Raw genomic sequence first — 16,739 nt, forward strand, 5'->3', positions numbered from 1 at the left:
GAGGAGGACTAGGACTAAATGCAACATGTGGTCCTGAAATGAAAAAGTGGACCCAGTTGAATAATAGGGTGGAGCAAACGTTAAATCCACTTCTTCTCAACTGTACTAAAGTTATGTAAGAACAGCATCACAGTGGAAAATTCAGTCTACTAATCCACAGCCAGCGGCAACCATCACCTCCGCCCCTCCCCTGCTATTTAGTGATGACTCCAATGAACCCTCCCATTTCTTCACCGGCTCCCCCAACTACAAACACCCTCGTTTCTGCTTCAGAAGCCTTGTCCTCCCCGCCTTTGCCACACTCTCCACCTTCTCCTTACCCGGATCCTACTTTTGTCCTCTTCTGCTCGCTTCTCTCTCCCCCTGACTCTTCGGACCTTGGACGCGCTCTCCACCTGCCCAGGTGCGCGCCCCTGCCTGCGCCTGCGCTCTGCACCTGCGGAAACCGGGCGCCAGGAGCAGGCACCTGGGCTCGGCCAGTGCGGGTCCCATAGCGCCAGGACAGGTGGCGGGACTCGCCTCCCGGGATCGGGGCGTCGCGATGGGCTGCTCCAGCAGCGCCATCAACAAGGCCAGCGACAGCAGCAGGCTCCGCCGCGGTGAGCTGGGGACCCCCTACCAGGTCTCAGGATTGAGATCCGACCGCCCCTCCCTGTCCCCCGGGTGGGGCAGGGACCCCGGGTGGGGCAGGGAATTGGGGGTCCCAAAGGTGCGACTCTGACTTGTGCCCACCGTGCCCGACAGGGGGCGCCCTCCTCCCCGAGGATGCGAGCTGAGAGCGCGGCACCAGGGTCTCACTACCCTGCACACATCGCCCCCCCCCCCATCTGCAGCGCCTGAACCCTGAGCACCCCCCACCCCACCCCTTCGGGCGCCTGCGATCCAGGAGAACTGGTGGTAAACGCAGAACGATGTTAGCCTCGGCTTCCTCACACATAAATAATGCTCCTTGCCCTTATTGTAGATGCTAATCGCCCAAAAGCACTTTTCAGATTATAAAAAGGTGGAGGGGATGGGATACAGAGTTCTGGTGGTGGGAACTGTGCGAAGCTGTACCCCTCTTATCCTATGGTTTTGTCAATGTTTCCTTTTTATAAATAAAAAATTAAAATAAAAAAAAAAGGTGTAAGACTTCGTTCCGGTCCTAGGAGAGACAGACTAGTTTTCCTGCCCAGACAGCTCGCCTTTGTCTACCGTGAGCGTTTATTTTCGGTGGTGGTGACTGGATGCAGAATCCAAATGGGCAGTCAGCCACCAAACAGGCTTCTGCACTTTGAAGAGGCCAGATACGCTTTGCCCTCTCCTTGATTGAAGTCTTTCTTGACCAAAACACTTGACTATATATACATGTATACATATATATATATAGAGAGAGAGAGAGAGAGAAGAGGAGTCAGTGCCCATCACTAAGTCTTATAAAGGAATACAATAGGATAGGTTTTGAGCGTCTTTTATATACTAGCCAGGTGCTTAACTAAATGCTAAGTACCTAAGCATGTAAGTGACCCTACTTGGGGGGGGGGTCAGAGGTGGAAGAGGTCAGTAAAACAAGCACAACAACCGATATAGTGCCTGACAATGATAAGTGTTGTGAAGATAATGGTAGGTTAGTGAACTAGAGAATAACTAGATTATACAGACAAGTCACTCTTTAAACATATGTATTTATTGATTTATTAATGAGGGAGAAACAGCATCACTCTGGCCTAGGTGATGCTGGAGATGGGACTTCATGTTTGAGAGTCCAACACCCTATCTACTTGGCCACCATATATATATATATATATATATATATATATATATATATATATATATATATATATATATTATTGATTTTAATGAGAAAGTACAGAGAGAGACCAGAGCACTGCTCAGCTCTGGTTTATGGTGGCGCTAGAGCTTGAACCTGGCACCTCGAGCCTTAGGCAAGAAGGTCTTTTGCATAACCATCATGAGATCTCATCCTTTTTTATTTATTTATTTCATTTATTTTCCCTTTTGTTGCCCTTGTTTTATTGTTGTTGTTGTTGTTGATGTCGTCATTGTTGGACAGGACAGAGAGAAATGGAGAGAGGAGAGGAAGACAGGGAGGGGGAAAGAGGGACATCTGCAAACCTGCTTTACCATTTGTGAAGCGACTCCCCTGCAGGTGGGGAGCCAGGGCTGGAACCCGGATCTTTACGCCAGTCCTTACGCTTCGCGCCACGTGCCCTTAACCCGCTGCGCTACCGCCGACCCCCCTCCATTTATTTATTTATTTATTTATTTATTTATTTATTTATTTATTTATTTATTATTAATACTGAGAGGTAAGGAGAGAGAAAGAAAACCAGAGCTCACCCTAGTACATGTGCTGTCAGGGATCAAACTCAGAACCTCATGCTTGACAGTCTAACTCTATCCACGGTGCCACCTCAAGGTCACTTAACTTTTTTTTTTTTTTAAGATTAGATGTATTTATTAGAGTTTAGTGCGAGATAGAAACAAGCTAGAGCACCATACCGCTACATGTGGTGCCAGAACTGAACCAAGAAGCAAGTCTGATGTTTTATCTCCAGATGAGCTTCCCCCACCCCCAACACACACTTAATTTGTTTATTTATTTATTTAACCAGAGCACTGGTCAGCTCTGGTTTATGGTGGTGCGGGGGGATTGAACCTGGGACTTCAGAGCCTAAGGCATGACAGTTTGTTTGCATAACCATTATGCTATCTACCCCTACCTGATTTATGTTTATCCAGAGCACTGCTCAACTCTACCTAATGGTGGTGCTGGGAATTGAACCTCAAACCTTTGGTGCTTCAGGCATGAAAGTCTTTTAGCACAAGCATTATGCTCTAAACCCAGCCCTACAGTTACTTGTTTGTTTATACCAGAGCGCTGCTCTGTTGTGGTTTATGGTAGTGCCTGGGATTGAACCTGGAACTTCTGGTTCCTCACTAGAGCCTGTTGCATAAACAGATCTGTTATCTCTCCAGCCACTTCTTAACTCTTGAATAACTAATATTTTGGACAAATTCTGAAAGTTCTGAAAATTCCTTTAAGCTAGTTAGTCTTCTTCTTCAAGGCTAACTAGATGGGGTGGATTATATATGCTGGTTAATTCCTTTACACAGATTTTGTGTTATTAATAACAAAAGAATGTCTTTCTGGTTTTGTTGTAGAGAGCTGTTTCAAAGCTCAGCCACTGTGTCCCAGTTAGGAATATGTGTCTTACAGTCATTTTTGTAGTGTATGATAGTTATATCTATCTTTGGTAAATAACAGAAAGCAATAAAAATTTGTAAATAGGTAAGGAAATTAATTATATATATATATATATATATATATATATATGGACCTAGCAGCCTGAGAGGTGGTGCAGTACATAAATGTTGGACTTTCAAGAATGAGGTCCCAAGTTTAAGCTCTAGCATCACATGTGCCAGAGTGCTATTTTGATTTCCCTCCCCCTCCCTCATAAGTGAATTTTATTTATTTATTTATTAAGTCCCAGGTCAGTCCCCAGCACCACCATAAACCAGAGCCAAGCAGTGCTCTGGTAAAATAAGCAAACAGATAAATAGCAGTGCTCTGGTAACTCTCTCTGTGTATCTTTCTCTCTGTAACCCTCTTTCACTAAAAATAAATAAAATATTATTTAAAAAAAAAGATAGCAGGGGTATAATTCCACACCTTTTCCACCACCAGAGTTCTGTGTCCCCATTCCCTCCACTGGAAACTGCATTAGTTCTCCCAAGATCACAGATATGGGCTGACTATTATTTCTATAACTCTCTATAGTTACAATATATTTGCTTATTTTTTTTTCTATGACGCTGCCCTCTCTTCCTTTCTGAGTCACACCTATTACTTCTGGGTGTCCTTCTGCTCCCTGCCCTCCCTTTTCTAAGTCCTGATGGAACTGGAGTTCAAAGCCCTTTAGACATCCTCCCTTAACATTAACCCCTCTGGGAGCATGAACCAAAATTCTTTTTTTTTTCTTTTTCTTTTCTTTTTTTATTTAAGAAAGTATTAATTAACAAAGCCATAGGGTAGGAGGGGTACAATTCCACACAATTCCCACCACCCATTCTCCATATCCCACCCCCTCCCCCGATAGCTTTCCCATTCTCTATCCCTCTGGGAGCATGGACCCAGGGTCATTGTGGGTTGCAGAAGGTAGAAGGCCTGGCTTCTGTAATTGCTTCCCCGCTGAACATGGGCGTTGACTGGTCGGTCCATACTCCCAGTCGGCCTCTCTCTTTCCCTAGTAGGGTGGGTCTCTGGGGAAAAACCAAAATTCTTTATGGGGTACAGAACGTGGAAGGTCTGGCTCTGCAATTGCTTCTTTGCCGGACATGGACATTGGCAGGTCAATCTATACTCCTCACCTGTTTCTGTCTTTCCCTAATGGACACGTTGGTGAGGCTGTCTGCCCAGGGAATCAGGGTGGAACTATAATAGCGTCTGCAACTTAATGGCTGAAATTCAGTAATATAAAGCAGGGCAAAATGTTTAATGAACCGAAACCATAAAGTGGGAATAGAGCTAGTTAGAATAGCGATTTTAGGATGTTAAAAAAAGCTACAAAGTCTATTTTAGGTATGTTCCCAGGGGCCCATTTTAGTAATTTTTGAGCTTGATAGTTAACATGAAGGTGGGGTAAAAGGTCTGGGTAGATGGTGCCAGAGTTGGGTATAGGACTAGAAAGCTGGACTAGGGCAAAGAGTAGCTCCCAAACTTGAAGAAAATATAGAAATACAACTAAATATTTACCATGTCGCTCTGACCTGCACAGGAGCTTGTGTAACTTCCAAGTCCCTGTCAGTCTGAGCTGGCAGTCCATGGTTACAGCCGGGAACATTGTAGGCTGCATTCATCTCAGGGCCAGTCTTCCTCGAGTGGCAGAAGAGGTTGAGCCAGCCTCCCTTTGGAGAGTGGAGCAGTCCTTACTAATGGTAGTTTATAGGGAGGGTATGATCCTGAAGAAGCCCACAAGAGGGCTTATGCTGGCATTTCTGATGCAAGTGACCAGTGATGGTGGTGAGAGAGGGATCTAGTAGAAGTCTAAGCCCAATGAATCTATGGGGGAATTCAAGGATTCCCTGCCTAAACCCCAGGTGATGGGGTGGCCTGGCAGTAACCAAGAAGGCCATCATTAAGTTAACCAACCTATTGCATTTGGTGTCCTTTATTGTATTCAAACCTGTGTTAGCTTTATGGGGTCTGGCCTCAAGTTAGGGAGGAAATACACCTAGGATTTTAGTGACATCTAAGCTAACTTCATGTCTGAAACCAGTAGAAAATTTAGTGCGTAGAAAGTTCACATGATACATCAATTTCTAGATACACATATCAATCAACAGGTGCATTTTGCTTCTACCCTCCAATAGACAGTACTCTTGTCATCCGATACTATTGTATGTTCATTAGAATTTTAGCTCTGTCATCTTAGAGGCCTGATAAATAATTCACTCCTGATATGCTGCTCAGAACTTCCTTAAATCCTGTATAAAAAACCCAAGCCCATTGAGTGTGTGCTTTGAGATGAAATAGTCAAGATTTATTAACAAAATAATATTTTCAATATTTTATTTTATTTTATTATTTTAAATGTTTATGTATTCCCTTTTTTTCGCCCTTGTTTTATTGTTGTAGTTATTATTGATGTCATCATTGTTGGATAGGACAGAGAGAAATGGAGAGAGGAGGGGAAGACAGAGAGGGGGAGAGAAAGCTGTCTTTCTCTTTTCTGCCACCTGCAGACCTACTTCACCACCTGTGAAGGGACTCCCCTGCAGGTGGGGAGCTGGGGGCTCGAACCAGGATCCTTACGCCAGTCCTTAAGCTTTGCACCACCTGTTCTTAACCCCCTGCGTTACTGCCTGACTCCCTATTTATTTTATTTTTATGCCCTTGAGACAGAGAGGAAGACCAGGGTGCTGCTCATCTCTGACATGTGGTGGTGCTGAGACTGAACCTGTGCTTTGGAGCGTCAGGCATGAAATCTTTTTTTTTTTTTTTAATTTTTTAATGTTTATTTATTTATTTTCCCTTTGCTTTCCCTTGTTTTTTATTGTTGTTTTAATTGATGTTGTCATTGTTAGATAGGACAGAGAGAAATGGAGAGAGGAGAAGACAGAAGCAGGGAGGGAAAGACAGACACCTGCAGACCTGCTTCACCACCTGAAGCGACTCCCCTGCAGGTGGGGAGCCGGGGGCTTGAACCGGGATCCTTCCGCTGGTCCTGTGCTTTGTGCCACGTGTGCTTAACCCACTGGCCTACCACCATACTCTCATGAAATCTTTTATATGACCATTATTTGGTCTCCTCAGTCCATATGATTGCTTTTTTTTAGCCTATCAGCAAATGAATTATAAAGTAATGGATTGGATTAGCTTTCTTATAGCTTAAAACTACACAGTACTAAAATATGGTGGTACGTATTTTCAGGGCTCCAGTTTAAATCAAGTAGGAGCTACTGGCTAGGTTGCTGTTAGCCTGAATATGAACAATGAACCTACTTAACATAATGAGACATTGACTCTGAATCATCAGACTCACATCCAACTGCTTTCCTCACACCCAAAGACTACTGGCTGGTAGACTACTACTGATACCCAAAGAGACTGACCTCTGTAAATAATTACCCTGTGCGGCTCACTGTAGAACAGGCCCTTTATATGACAAACAGTGTTACTGAATGTTCTGAAATGTGTGGGTATCATCATCATCATCACTACCAATAGGGTTTTATCACTGGGGCCAGGTGCCTACATGACTCCATCATTCCTGGTGAATTGTTTTTTTAATTTCTGATAGAGGGTCTGAGACAGAGAGAGATGAGTATAGGAGGAGAGAGACAAAGAGAAGGAGAGACGCAGGCAACATTGCTCCACTATTCACAAAGCCCCCCACTCCTAATAGGTGGCAGTCAGGGGGCTTGAACCTAGGTCTTTCGGCATGGCAAAGTGTGCATTCTACTGCGTGAACCACCACCCTAGCCCAGGAAATAGGTTTCTCTTGTTTTATTTATTTTTTTCTCTAAAAGAACAACTAAACAGATTGGTTTTAGAATTTATGTTTGTAGAGGTGAGTTCTTACTATTCAAACAATATTCTGTGCCAAATGCCTATTCTTTTCAGTGCCATACATACCCCATGGAATTTGAATATAAAAGTTCTGGTGACTCCACAGTCTCTAATGGATCCAAAGGTCCTTTACATCCAAATCTTTCTCCAGGTCCTGCCTGAATCTATGTGCAATTACTTGTCTACTCTTCCCTACAGTCAGTCGTTCATTCCTGGCAGACTCCTTCCTAAGATTTTTTTTCCCACATAGGCAGCAGTTATTGACAAATCCATTGCTAGGCTCATGTGTACATTTCCACTGACAGCTATAATCATGTTTGTCCTTACCTGAGCTCTCACTCACTGCTTGGAGTCTATGTTGCTTAGGTAATGGGATGAGGCTCGAATTTCATGCCGTGATGTGAAATATTCTTTGCACCATGAGGATGCCTTCAGTCTGCAACTGAATATTTCCATATTGTTATTATTATTATTATTATTACCTCCAGGGCTATTGCTGGGGCTCAGTGCCTGCACTATAAATCCATTGCTCCTGGAAGCCATTTTCCCCATTTTGTTGCCCTTGTTGTTGTTATTGTTATTGCCACCATTGCTGCTGTTTTGTTGTTGGATAGGAGAGAGAGAAATCGAGAAAGGAGAGGGAGACAGAGATGGGGAGAGAAAGACAGACACCTGCAGACTTACTTCACCACCTGTGAAGTGACCCCCCCCCCACAGGCGGGGAGCCAGGGGCTCAACCGGGATCCCTATGCCAATCCTTGCGCTTTGTGCCATGTGTGCTTAGTCTGCCTCTCTACCCTGACCTCCCCTTAAAAATTATTTTAAAAGATTTATTCGTTGATTTGGGGAGGTACTCAGAGCATTACTGAAACATGCAATGCTGGGGTATCTAACTTGGGACTCTGTGCTTGAGAATCCAAAGTTTTATCTACGGCACCACCTCCTAGACTGCCAACCAAGTATTTTCACTCAGCGGCATCTCAGTCCTATGGAGACAGATATCTTTGCTTTATAATAGAAGGACAAACATCATTATCATTCACTTGATTTTTACAGACTACTCTTGTACAGAGTCTATGAGCAACGTTTTTTATTTTTCTAAATGACAGAAATTCCAGTGCGAAGTCTTGTATGTCTTTATGTCACTCTTGAGCAGGGGTGGGAAACACTGGCTCCATGGACACTATTTGGACAGTGAAATCATTTGGTCTGATCCTGCCAAGGCAACCACAGGTGGGACTCAAAATTCAATAAACCTAGAAACTTGATCATATATATATATATATATATATATATATATATATATATATGTGAAAAATATGTGTGTTTATTTACTGGATAGAGACAAAGAAATTGAGAAGGGGGGCCAGGTGGTGGCACACCTGGTTGAGCGCACACATTACAGTGCACGAGGACCTGGGTTCAAGCCCCCAGTCCTCACCTGCAGGGGGAAAGCTTCGCAAGTGGTGAGGCAGTCCTGCAGGTGTATCTCTGTCTCTCACCCTCTCTCTCTTTCTCTCCTCCTACCCTCTTGATTTCTGGATATCTCTATCCAATAAAATAAAGAGAATAAAAAAAATTTTTTAAAAGAACTAAACTTTGAAAAAGAAAAAAGAAATTGAGAAGGAAGGAGAGATAGAGAGGGAGAGAGACCGAGAGAGACCTGCAGCCCTGCTTCAGTGTTTGTGAAGCTTTCCCCCTTGCAGGTGGGGACTGGTTGGGGGGGGGGACCCAGGTCCTTGAACCCAGGTCCTTGAACATTGTAACATCACCACCTGGCCCATCTAGGATCTTTCGCATAGCAAGATTAAGTACTAATTTTTAAACTGATAATTTTGTATGGCCCTTGAATGATGTTATGAATATATGGCAGTAAAAAGGTTCCCACACTCTAGAGCCTGACATACAGAGAATGCCCAGTAAGTCTTTATGGTAGATTGTGTTACTCCATACCATTAAGTGTGTGTGTGTGTGTGTGTGTGTGTGTGTGAGAGAGAGAGAGAGAGAGAGAGAGAGAGAGAGAGAGAGAGAGAGCTGCCAGGACCTCATACAAGCAAGGCATGCACTCTATCACAGCCCTACACCCAGAGCCCTACATATAGTTAATTTATTGTTTATTTTTTCTTTTTTTGCTTCCAGGGTTATCGCTGGGGCTTGGTGTCTGCACTACAAATCCACTGCTCTTGGCAGCCATTTTTTTCCCCGTTGTTAGTATTGCTGTTATTATTGTTGTTGCTGTTGTTGTTGGACAGGACAGAGAGAAATGGAGAGAGGAGGGGAAGACAGAGAGGGAGAGAAAGATAGACACCTGCAGACCTGCTTCATCACTTGTGAGGCAACTCCCCTGCAGGTGGGGAGCCGGGGGCTCAAACTGGGATCCTTGCACTGGTCCTTACACTAGCACTATGTGCACTTAATCCAGTGTGCTACCGCCTGGCCCCCCATATGGTTAATTTAAATGGAATCCAAAACTGTGTATATAGTTAAAATTTTTGAGAATATTTGAAAAATGTATGCAAGTGAAAAATAAACTTTCTACCACACTCATATTTTCCACTTCCAGCCACACTCATGGTAATACTTTTAAGTCAGAGGGTTTTGGGGAGGATGGTATTGTTTTTAGTTGTTTTGTGTGACAAATATTTCCATCTCCTGTCCTTGTTCACAAAATGTCATATGTTACATCCACTATTCTTCGTTGTGATTTTTTTTTTTACATTGCAGTAAAGAGATCTTTCTTTATTTTTTTAAAATGTTTATTTATTTACTTATTCCTTTTTTTGGCCCTTGTAGTTATTATTGTTGTAGTTATTGATGTTGTCCTTGTTGGATAGGACAGAGAGAAATGGAGAGAGGAGGCGAAGACAGAGAGGGGGAGAGAAAGACAGACACCTACAGGCCTATTTCAACACTTGTGAAGCAACCCCCTGCAGGGTGGGGAGCTGGGGGCTTGAACCAGGATCCTTAGGCCAGTCCTTGCGCTTTGCGCCACCTGCGCTTAACCCGCTGTGCTACAGCCTGACTCCCGAGATCTTTCTTTATTGGTGTACTGAGAACATATTTTCCCCTTTAGGTACTTATCTAGTCATCCATTGTGTGTTTTATTTAACCCACCCCTTATTGAAGGACATTTGATTTGTTTTCACCCTTTCACTGTTGAAAGTGAGGCCACAGTGAATTCCTATCTGCAGACATCATTTGTGATGTGTGGCCTGTAGGACAGTTTCTCAGAGGTGGCTTTACTAGATCAAAGAATGTCTGTGTGTGCTTACAATTACGGCAGATAAACGCTTGCATGCCTTCCAGAAAGGCTGTCCCAGTTTATATGCATACCGACAATTCATCTTTTTTCCAAGACTGAACACTTTCTAATATTAAGATAGTCACATCAAAGCATGTGCCTGAGTGGTCTGGGAGGTGGCACAATGGATAAAGCACTGCACACTCAAGTAGGAGAGTTCGATCTCTGGCATCACACGTCCCAGAGTGATGCTCTGGTTCTCTCTCTCTCCTACTCCTCTCTGTCCCTTTCATAAGTAAATAAGCAAATATTTAGAGTAAAGCAACAAAATCATGTACATGCATAGGCGTTAAGAGACGGGTGGCAGAACCTATCTGCTTCCAGGTACTTTATGCCGTGATCTTATTGAATAGCTAGTAAATGCTGGTGTCACCAAATGCAGCTGAAAAACTATAACTTAGTGAGGACAAATGACTCGCCTAAGGCTTCAGGACATGCCAGTAACAGCCTGGGAACTTCAGTCCACTGTGTGGATCTCTAAATCTCTTTGCTTTTTTTTTTTTTAATATTTATTTATTTATTTATTCCCTTTTTGTTGCCCCCCTTTTTATTGTTGTCTGTCTTCATTGTTGGATAGAACAGAGAGAAATGGAGAGAGAAGGGGAAGACAGAGAGGGGGAGAGAAAGATAGACACCTGCAGACCTGCTTCACTGCCTGTGAAGCGACTCCCCTGCAGTTGGGGAGCCGGGGCCTCGAACCCAGATCCTTATGCTGGTCCTTGAGTTTGCACCACATGTGCTTAACCCGCTGTGCTACTGCCCGACTCCTCTCTTTGATTTTTTTTTTTCCACAAAATCCAGTTTCATTTGGGGTCCAGTCCCAGCTTTGTCAGAACTTATCCTGTGGTCTTTCACAGAGGAGTAGTGCAGTCTGTATCTATTAAATGAGTGGATGAAAGGATGGACTGACAGAAATGAGGGTTCCGAGCACAAGAGGGCAACTTAGAAAAGTTGGTGAGGAAATGTAGGAGGTAGCACAGTGTCTAGAACATTGGACTTAAAAGCATGAGGTCCCCAGAGTTCTATTTCTGGCATCACTTGTGCCAAAGTTATGCTCTGATTCTCTCTTTCCCCTTTCTCATGCTAATAAACAAATAACAGCTTTCAAGAAAGAAAAGAAAAGTAGAGAGGTGAGTCAGAATCAGGACCCAGGAATAATAGGCATTGCAAGAAAACATTAGCCAAGTTGAACTCAGAGGAGAATATTGACTTGTCAGAGCTTCTCCAAGCCCTACAGCAAAAGATCAAACACTGACACAAAGATTCATTGTGTTTCTGAAAGGGCACCACACATCCAGCTTGTGGGTATTTCAAATTTGTGTTAATGTTTGACAACCTCAGGCTTAAAATAAAAATTGAATGCCTGTGAGAGTGACTGAAAGGGTCATACAAACTGCTAAAAAAAATTTTTTTTTAAGAATAAAAATCAAGGTTGACCATGCTGTAAATCCTGGTGTACATAGGTATAGGTACTTATAGGTAATGCTTTTTTCAATTTTTACTGGGAGGTTAATGGAAAGGTAAAAAAAAATTTTAAAGATGAAAGATTTTATTTTTCATTTCTTAAATTTTGTATATACTAATTTATTATTTTTTAATGAGACAGAGATCTAGAAAGACACACACAGAGAGAAAGAGAGAGGGGGAGACAGAGAGACACCAAAGGTCTCCTAAGCTCTGGCTTATGGTGGGACCTCAGAGCCTAAAAGTGTTTTTTATAGCCATTTTCAAAAGTGTTTTTTTATAGCCATTTTTCTACCCTAGACATAATATATATATATGTTTTTTTTATGGTTGGAGGATAGCATAATGCTTTTGCAAAAGACTTCCATGCCTAGAACTGAAGGGCCCGGGTTGAATCCCTCTGCCACCACTATATGCCAGGGCTGCCAGGGCCCTGATAATAAATAAAATAAATGAATGGATGAATCATTAAAACATAATAAGTAGCTGGTTAGTTGTGCACCTGGTAAAACGCACACACTGCAGTGTTCAAGGACTGGAGTTCAACCCCCCCAGCCCCCACCTCCAGGGGGAATTTTCATGAGTGGTAATAGTAGTGCAACAGGTCAGTCTCTCTCTCTCTCTCTCTCCGTCTTTCTGTCTTTCTTTCTCTCTTTCTCCTGCTATCCCCACTTCCCTCTCAATTTCTCTCTGCCTCTATCTAAAATAAATAAATAAAAATATAAGAAGCAGTGTAAAAACATTTTAAAAAATGGTTATGCAAGAAGACTCTTATGCCTGAGCTCAGCTCTGAAGTCCCAGGTTCAGTCCCCTGCACCACCAGAAGCCAGAGCTGATCAGTGGTCTGGTAAAATAATCAATCAATAAACAAATAAATAATAGTATTTGTTTTTCTTTCACGAGAGAGCAGAGTGTTGATCTAGCATGTGTGAACTTGTGTCCATAGGCATCCAACGTCTATGTACAAGGAACTGAACTATTTCCCTGGCTGCATTGTTTTCATTTGTTTCCTTAAAGCAACAGACCAGAATAGAGCTTTCAATTGAGTTTTTGTATCTAGAAAGTGCCACAGTGACCTCGGCAGCTGCTTTATCTCCAGGATTGTTGCCACTATTCGTGTTTCTTGAGCTCTTCCTTGGGAATCTCTATTGATTAATATACTCCTTGGGATTCTCTAGTTATTCATATTTATTCTCCTGGGGAATTTCTATCTGGCACTGATACTTACTATTATCTATCCAAAACTTTGGCCCTTTACTCTCTAATTATAAAGACTGGGGCAGAGGAAAGACTACATTGTGTTAATTTATTATTATTATTATTATTATTATTATATTTTATTTATTTATTCCCTTTTGTTGCCCTTGTTTTTATTGATGTAGTTATTATTGTTGTTGTTGATGTCGTTTATTGTTGGATAGGACAGAGAGAAATGGAGAGAGGAGGGAAGACAGAGAAGACAGAGATGGGGAGAAAAAGATAGACACCTGCAGACCTGCTTCACCACCTGTGAAGCGACTCCCCTACAGGTGGGGAGCTGGGGGTTCGAACCGGGATCCTTATGCCGGTCCTTGAGCTTTGTGCCACATGCACTTAACCCGCTGCACTACCGCCTGCCTCCCAGATTTTATTTTTATTTTTTTTAATTTTTATTTATTTTTTAAATTTTTTAAAAATTTATTTCTTTATTGGGGGATTAATGTTTTACATTCAACAGTAAATACAATAGTTTGCACATGCATAACATTCCCCAGTTTCCCATTTAACAATACAACCCCCACTATGTCATTTATCATCCTTCATGGACCTGTATTCTCCCAGATTTTATTTTTCTATCTTTATTTATTATTGGGTAGAGACAGAGAGAAATTGAGGGGGAAGGGGAGATAGAGAGGGAAAGAGACAGACACCTGTAACCCGGTTTCACCACTTGTGAAGCTTTACCCCTGCAGGTGGGGACAGTGGGATTGAACCTGTAATGTACACCACTGCCTGGTCCCCCCAAAACTGATTTTAGATACATAAATTCAGATAATTCTACTAAAAAAATGGTGTGAATTTTCATTTACCTTCTTTAGGTAGGAATTTTGACTGACTCTTTCTACACATCAGTTGCAAAGGATAGTGCCTGACTTCACCTCTCTTCATAATAAGTGTCTTGCTAACATCTACCGACATGTAGACCACACCCTTGGGGGTTAGGATTTGTGGCATGGTGTTCAAGGATAGGACTTTTACACATTTGGGGAGGGAAAGGGGCAAAGATGTCCAAATAAGCAATACAATCTATCTGAAAAAAAAAAAAATCTTGGAGTGGTGAAGCTCCAGAGATGACGATGACAACAACAACAACAAAACAAACAAGCAAACCAAAAAAAAGAGGGAAAAAGAAAAAAGGGAGCAGGTGATGGCATGTCCAACTGAGCTCACACATTACCATGAACCCAGGTTCAAGTCCCTACTTCCCACCTGCAGTGGTGGGAGTTGGCGGGAAACTTCACAAGCAATGAAGCAGAGCTACAAGTATCTCTCTTTCTCCCTCCCTCCTCTCCTAACTTCTCTCTGTTCTACTAAATTTAAAAACGAAAGAAAGAAAGAAAGAAAGAAAGAAAGAAAGAAAGAAAGAAAGGAAGGAAGGAAGGAAGGAGAGAAGGAAGGAAGGAAGGCAAGAAGGAAGGAAGGAAGAGTGAAAGAATGCTGAGGGGCGGTGGCCAGGTGGTGGCACACCTGGTTGAGCACACATGTTACAGTGTGCAAGGACCCGAGTTCAAGCCCCCGGTTCCCCACCTGCAGGGGGAAAACTTCACAAGCGGTGAAGCAGGGTTGTAGGTGTCTCTCTCCCTCTCTATCTCCCCCTTCTCTCTTGATTTCTGGCTGTCTCTATCCAATAAGTAAAGATAATTTTAAAAAGATTATTGAGGGGCTTCTTCCCTCAGAACTGACTCGTGCATTCCTGCTCCCTAGAGCTCAAAAACTGTAAGAACCTAGATGTGATAGCAACAAGAAAAAAATGCTAGAATCCCCCCTTGTCACTGATTCTCTAGAAAACCCAGTGCATTTTTCGGACTGTCTGATGCATTATAATCATGGGATAGGAAATATTGGCTAAAGTTTTTATCATTGCTGGGAAGAAACCTTTCATATCTGTTTAGGGTAATGAACTGAGTTGAAGAGCTCCCACCATAATGTGAGTTTTAGGTATGTTGGCCCTGGTTCTAATCCCTTCTGTAATGTTGCCTAGTATTTAATTTCTTTGTGTGTCTATCACAACGGTGGGCTCTGTTGGTTCAGCTGTCACAACAAATTTGTGCCTGGATCAGCTTACAACAGTTTATAATAGAGTCAGGAGAGATAATGAACACCAAGGGATTAAGCCTAGTGATTTGAAAAAAATGTAGGGTTCAGGAAACAGACACGTCTCTAAACAACTTTGGATGTGGAGACAATGCATCTGTCTACGGTACTTATTACATAATAATAAGGTGAGGTATAGAGTGTCTCCTGCCTATGGATAGAATCGTTCTCTGCTTCTGAGGTCGAGTGCTAGTAGAAGTGATGTAGTCAGAACCTTCTGTCTCCAGAATATCAGTCGGGGATTCACAAAATCATGTGAACAGACCGTGTGGAGATGATTGGGTATGAGAGGACACATGGGAGTCATGGGGGTCGGTTTCATTTAATGAGAGATACAAGTAGCTGCTATTTGAACTTCCCTGCAGGCAGTTGGCTCTGGAATATCAGGAACCAGATCTTCTTTGTCACATGTTGTGACTTCTGTACTCATCCCAAAGTTGACATATAATAGATGCTTTATTACTGAAATAAACCAAAACCTGTTTAGAATGAAACATACCAATAAGTATGCTACCAGTGACTCTAGGAATAATGCCACTTATCTGGTCAAATTGTCATTAAAATTAGAAATGCTCCTGCATTTTTTCAAATTTATGGGGATTGTCTCTCCTCTCTCAGCCTCTTCTCTCTCTCTGTTTCTTTCACACATCTTCTATTAAGAGGAAGAAAGAAAGAAAGAAAGAAAGAAAGAAAGAAAGAAAGAAAGAAAGAAAGAAAGAAAGACAGGAAGGAAGAAAGAAGAAAGAAAGAAAAAATAATGGCCTCCAGGAGCAGTGGAGTTGTCATGAAGGTACTGAGACCCAGCAATAACCCTGGTGGCAAAAAATTAAATTAAATGAGTAAATGAAACTTATAGGATACAGTGATAGAATGCATGCTTCACATTTATGAGGGCTTATAGTCTATCCTTACCACCATTTATATATTTTTAAGTTGATTTTTTTCTTTTTTAAAATTTTTATTATTGGGTAGAAGGAAAGAGAAGCTGAGAGAGGAGACCACCTCTCTGGCCCCTCTCTCCATATTTATATAATATTATATATATATAATTTTAATAAAATTTATTAAGTAAGTAAATTATATTATTTTTAAAAGACATTAGAATTCACACTCAACATCAGGACAGTTTGAGATATCCTATCCCAGTGGAAAAGAATTCAGGGAGATAAAATCAATTTAAAAAATTACACTTTGAAGCAGACTGTGTCTTGGACTTTGTAAAAATTCTGGTGGTTATCAGAGAGAAGTACAAATTCTGGTGGTTATCAGAGAGAAGTAAAAATTCTGGTGGTTATCAGAGAGAAGGGTAGGGACACTGGGATTTTGGCGGCAGGTGCAATGAGTTATAAATAAACAAATAGAGATATAAAACTATACCCCTAAAACCTTAATTTTGTAAATTAACGTTAAATCAATGATGATAATGATGGTGATGATGATGATGAACTGCACTTCATTCAACAGCTCCAAGATAAAATTCTCAAGGATTTGAAGCCTAGTGTTAAAAAGGAAGTTTTCATGTAGTTGCAGTGTTCACTGAGAGGC

General features: G+C 42.0%; 1 protein-coding gene across 1 annotated transcript in view; it reads left to right on the forward strand.

The window, feature by feature from the left end:
- The first annotated feature begins 245 nt into the window (after positions 1 to 245).
- ERICH5 (glutamate rich 5) overlaps positions 246 to 16,739 on the forward strand; it is a 29,451-nt gene continuing 12,957 nt past the window's right edge. The window contains exon 1 of the mRNA XM_060196002.1: positions 246 to 599. Within this exon, the coding sequence (XP_060051985.1) occupies positions 542 to 599 (58 nt within the window). The 5' untranslated portion in view covers positions 246 to 541. The remainder of the gene's footprint in view (positions 600 to 16,739) is intronic.

Source organism: Erinaceus europaeus, chromosome 8, assembly GCF_950295315.1.
Source record: "Erinaceus europaeus chromosome 8, mEriEur2.1, whole genome shotgun sequence".
Classification (NCBI taxonomy): Eukaryota; Metazoa; Chordata; class Mammalia; order Eulipotyphla; family Erinaceidae; genus Erinaceus; species Erinaceus europaeus.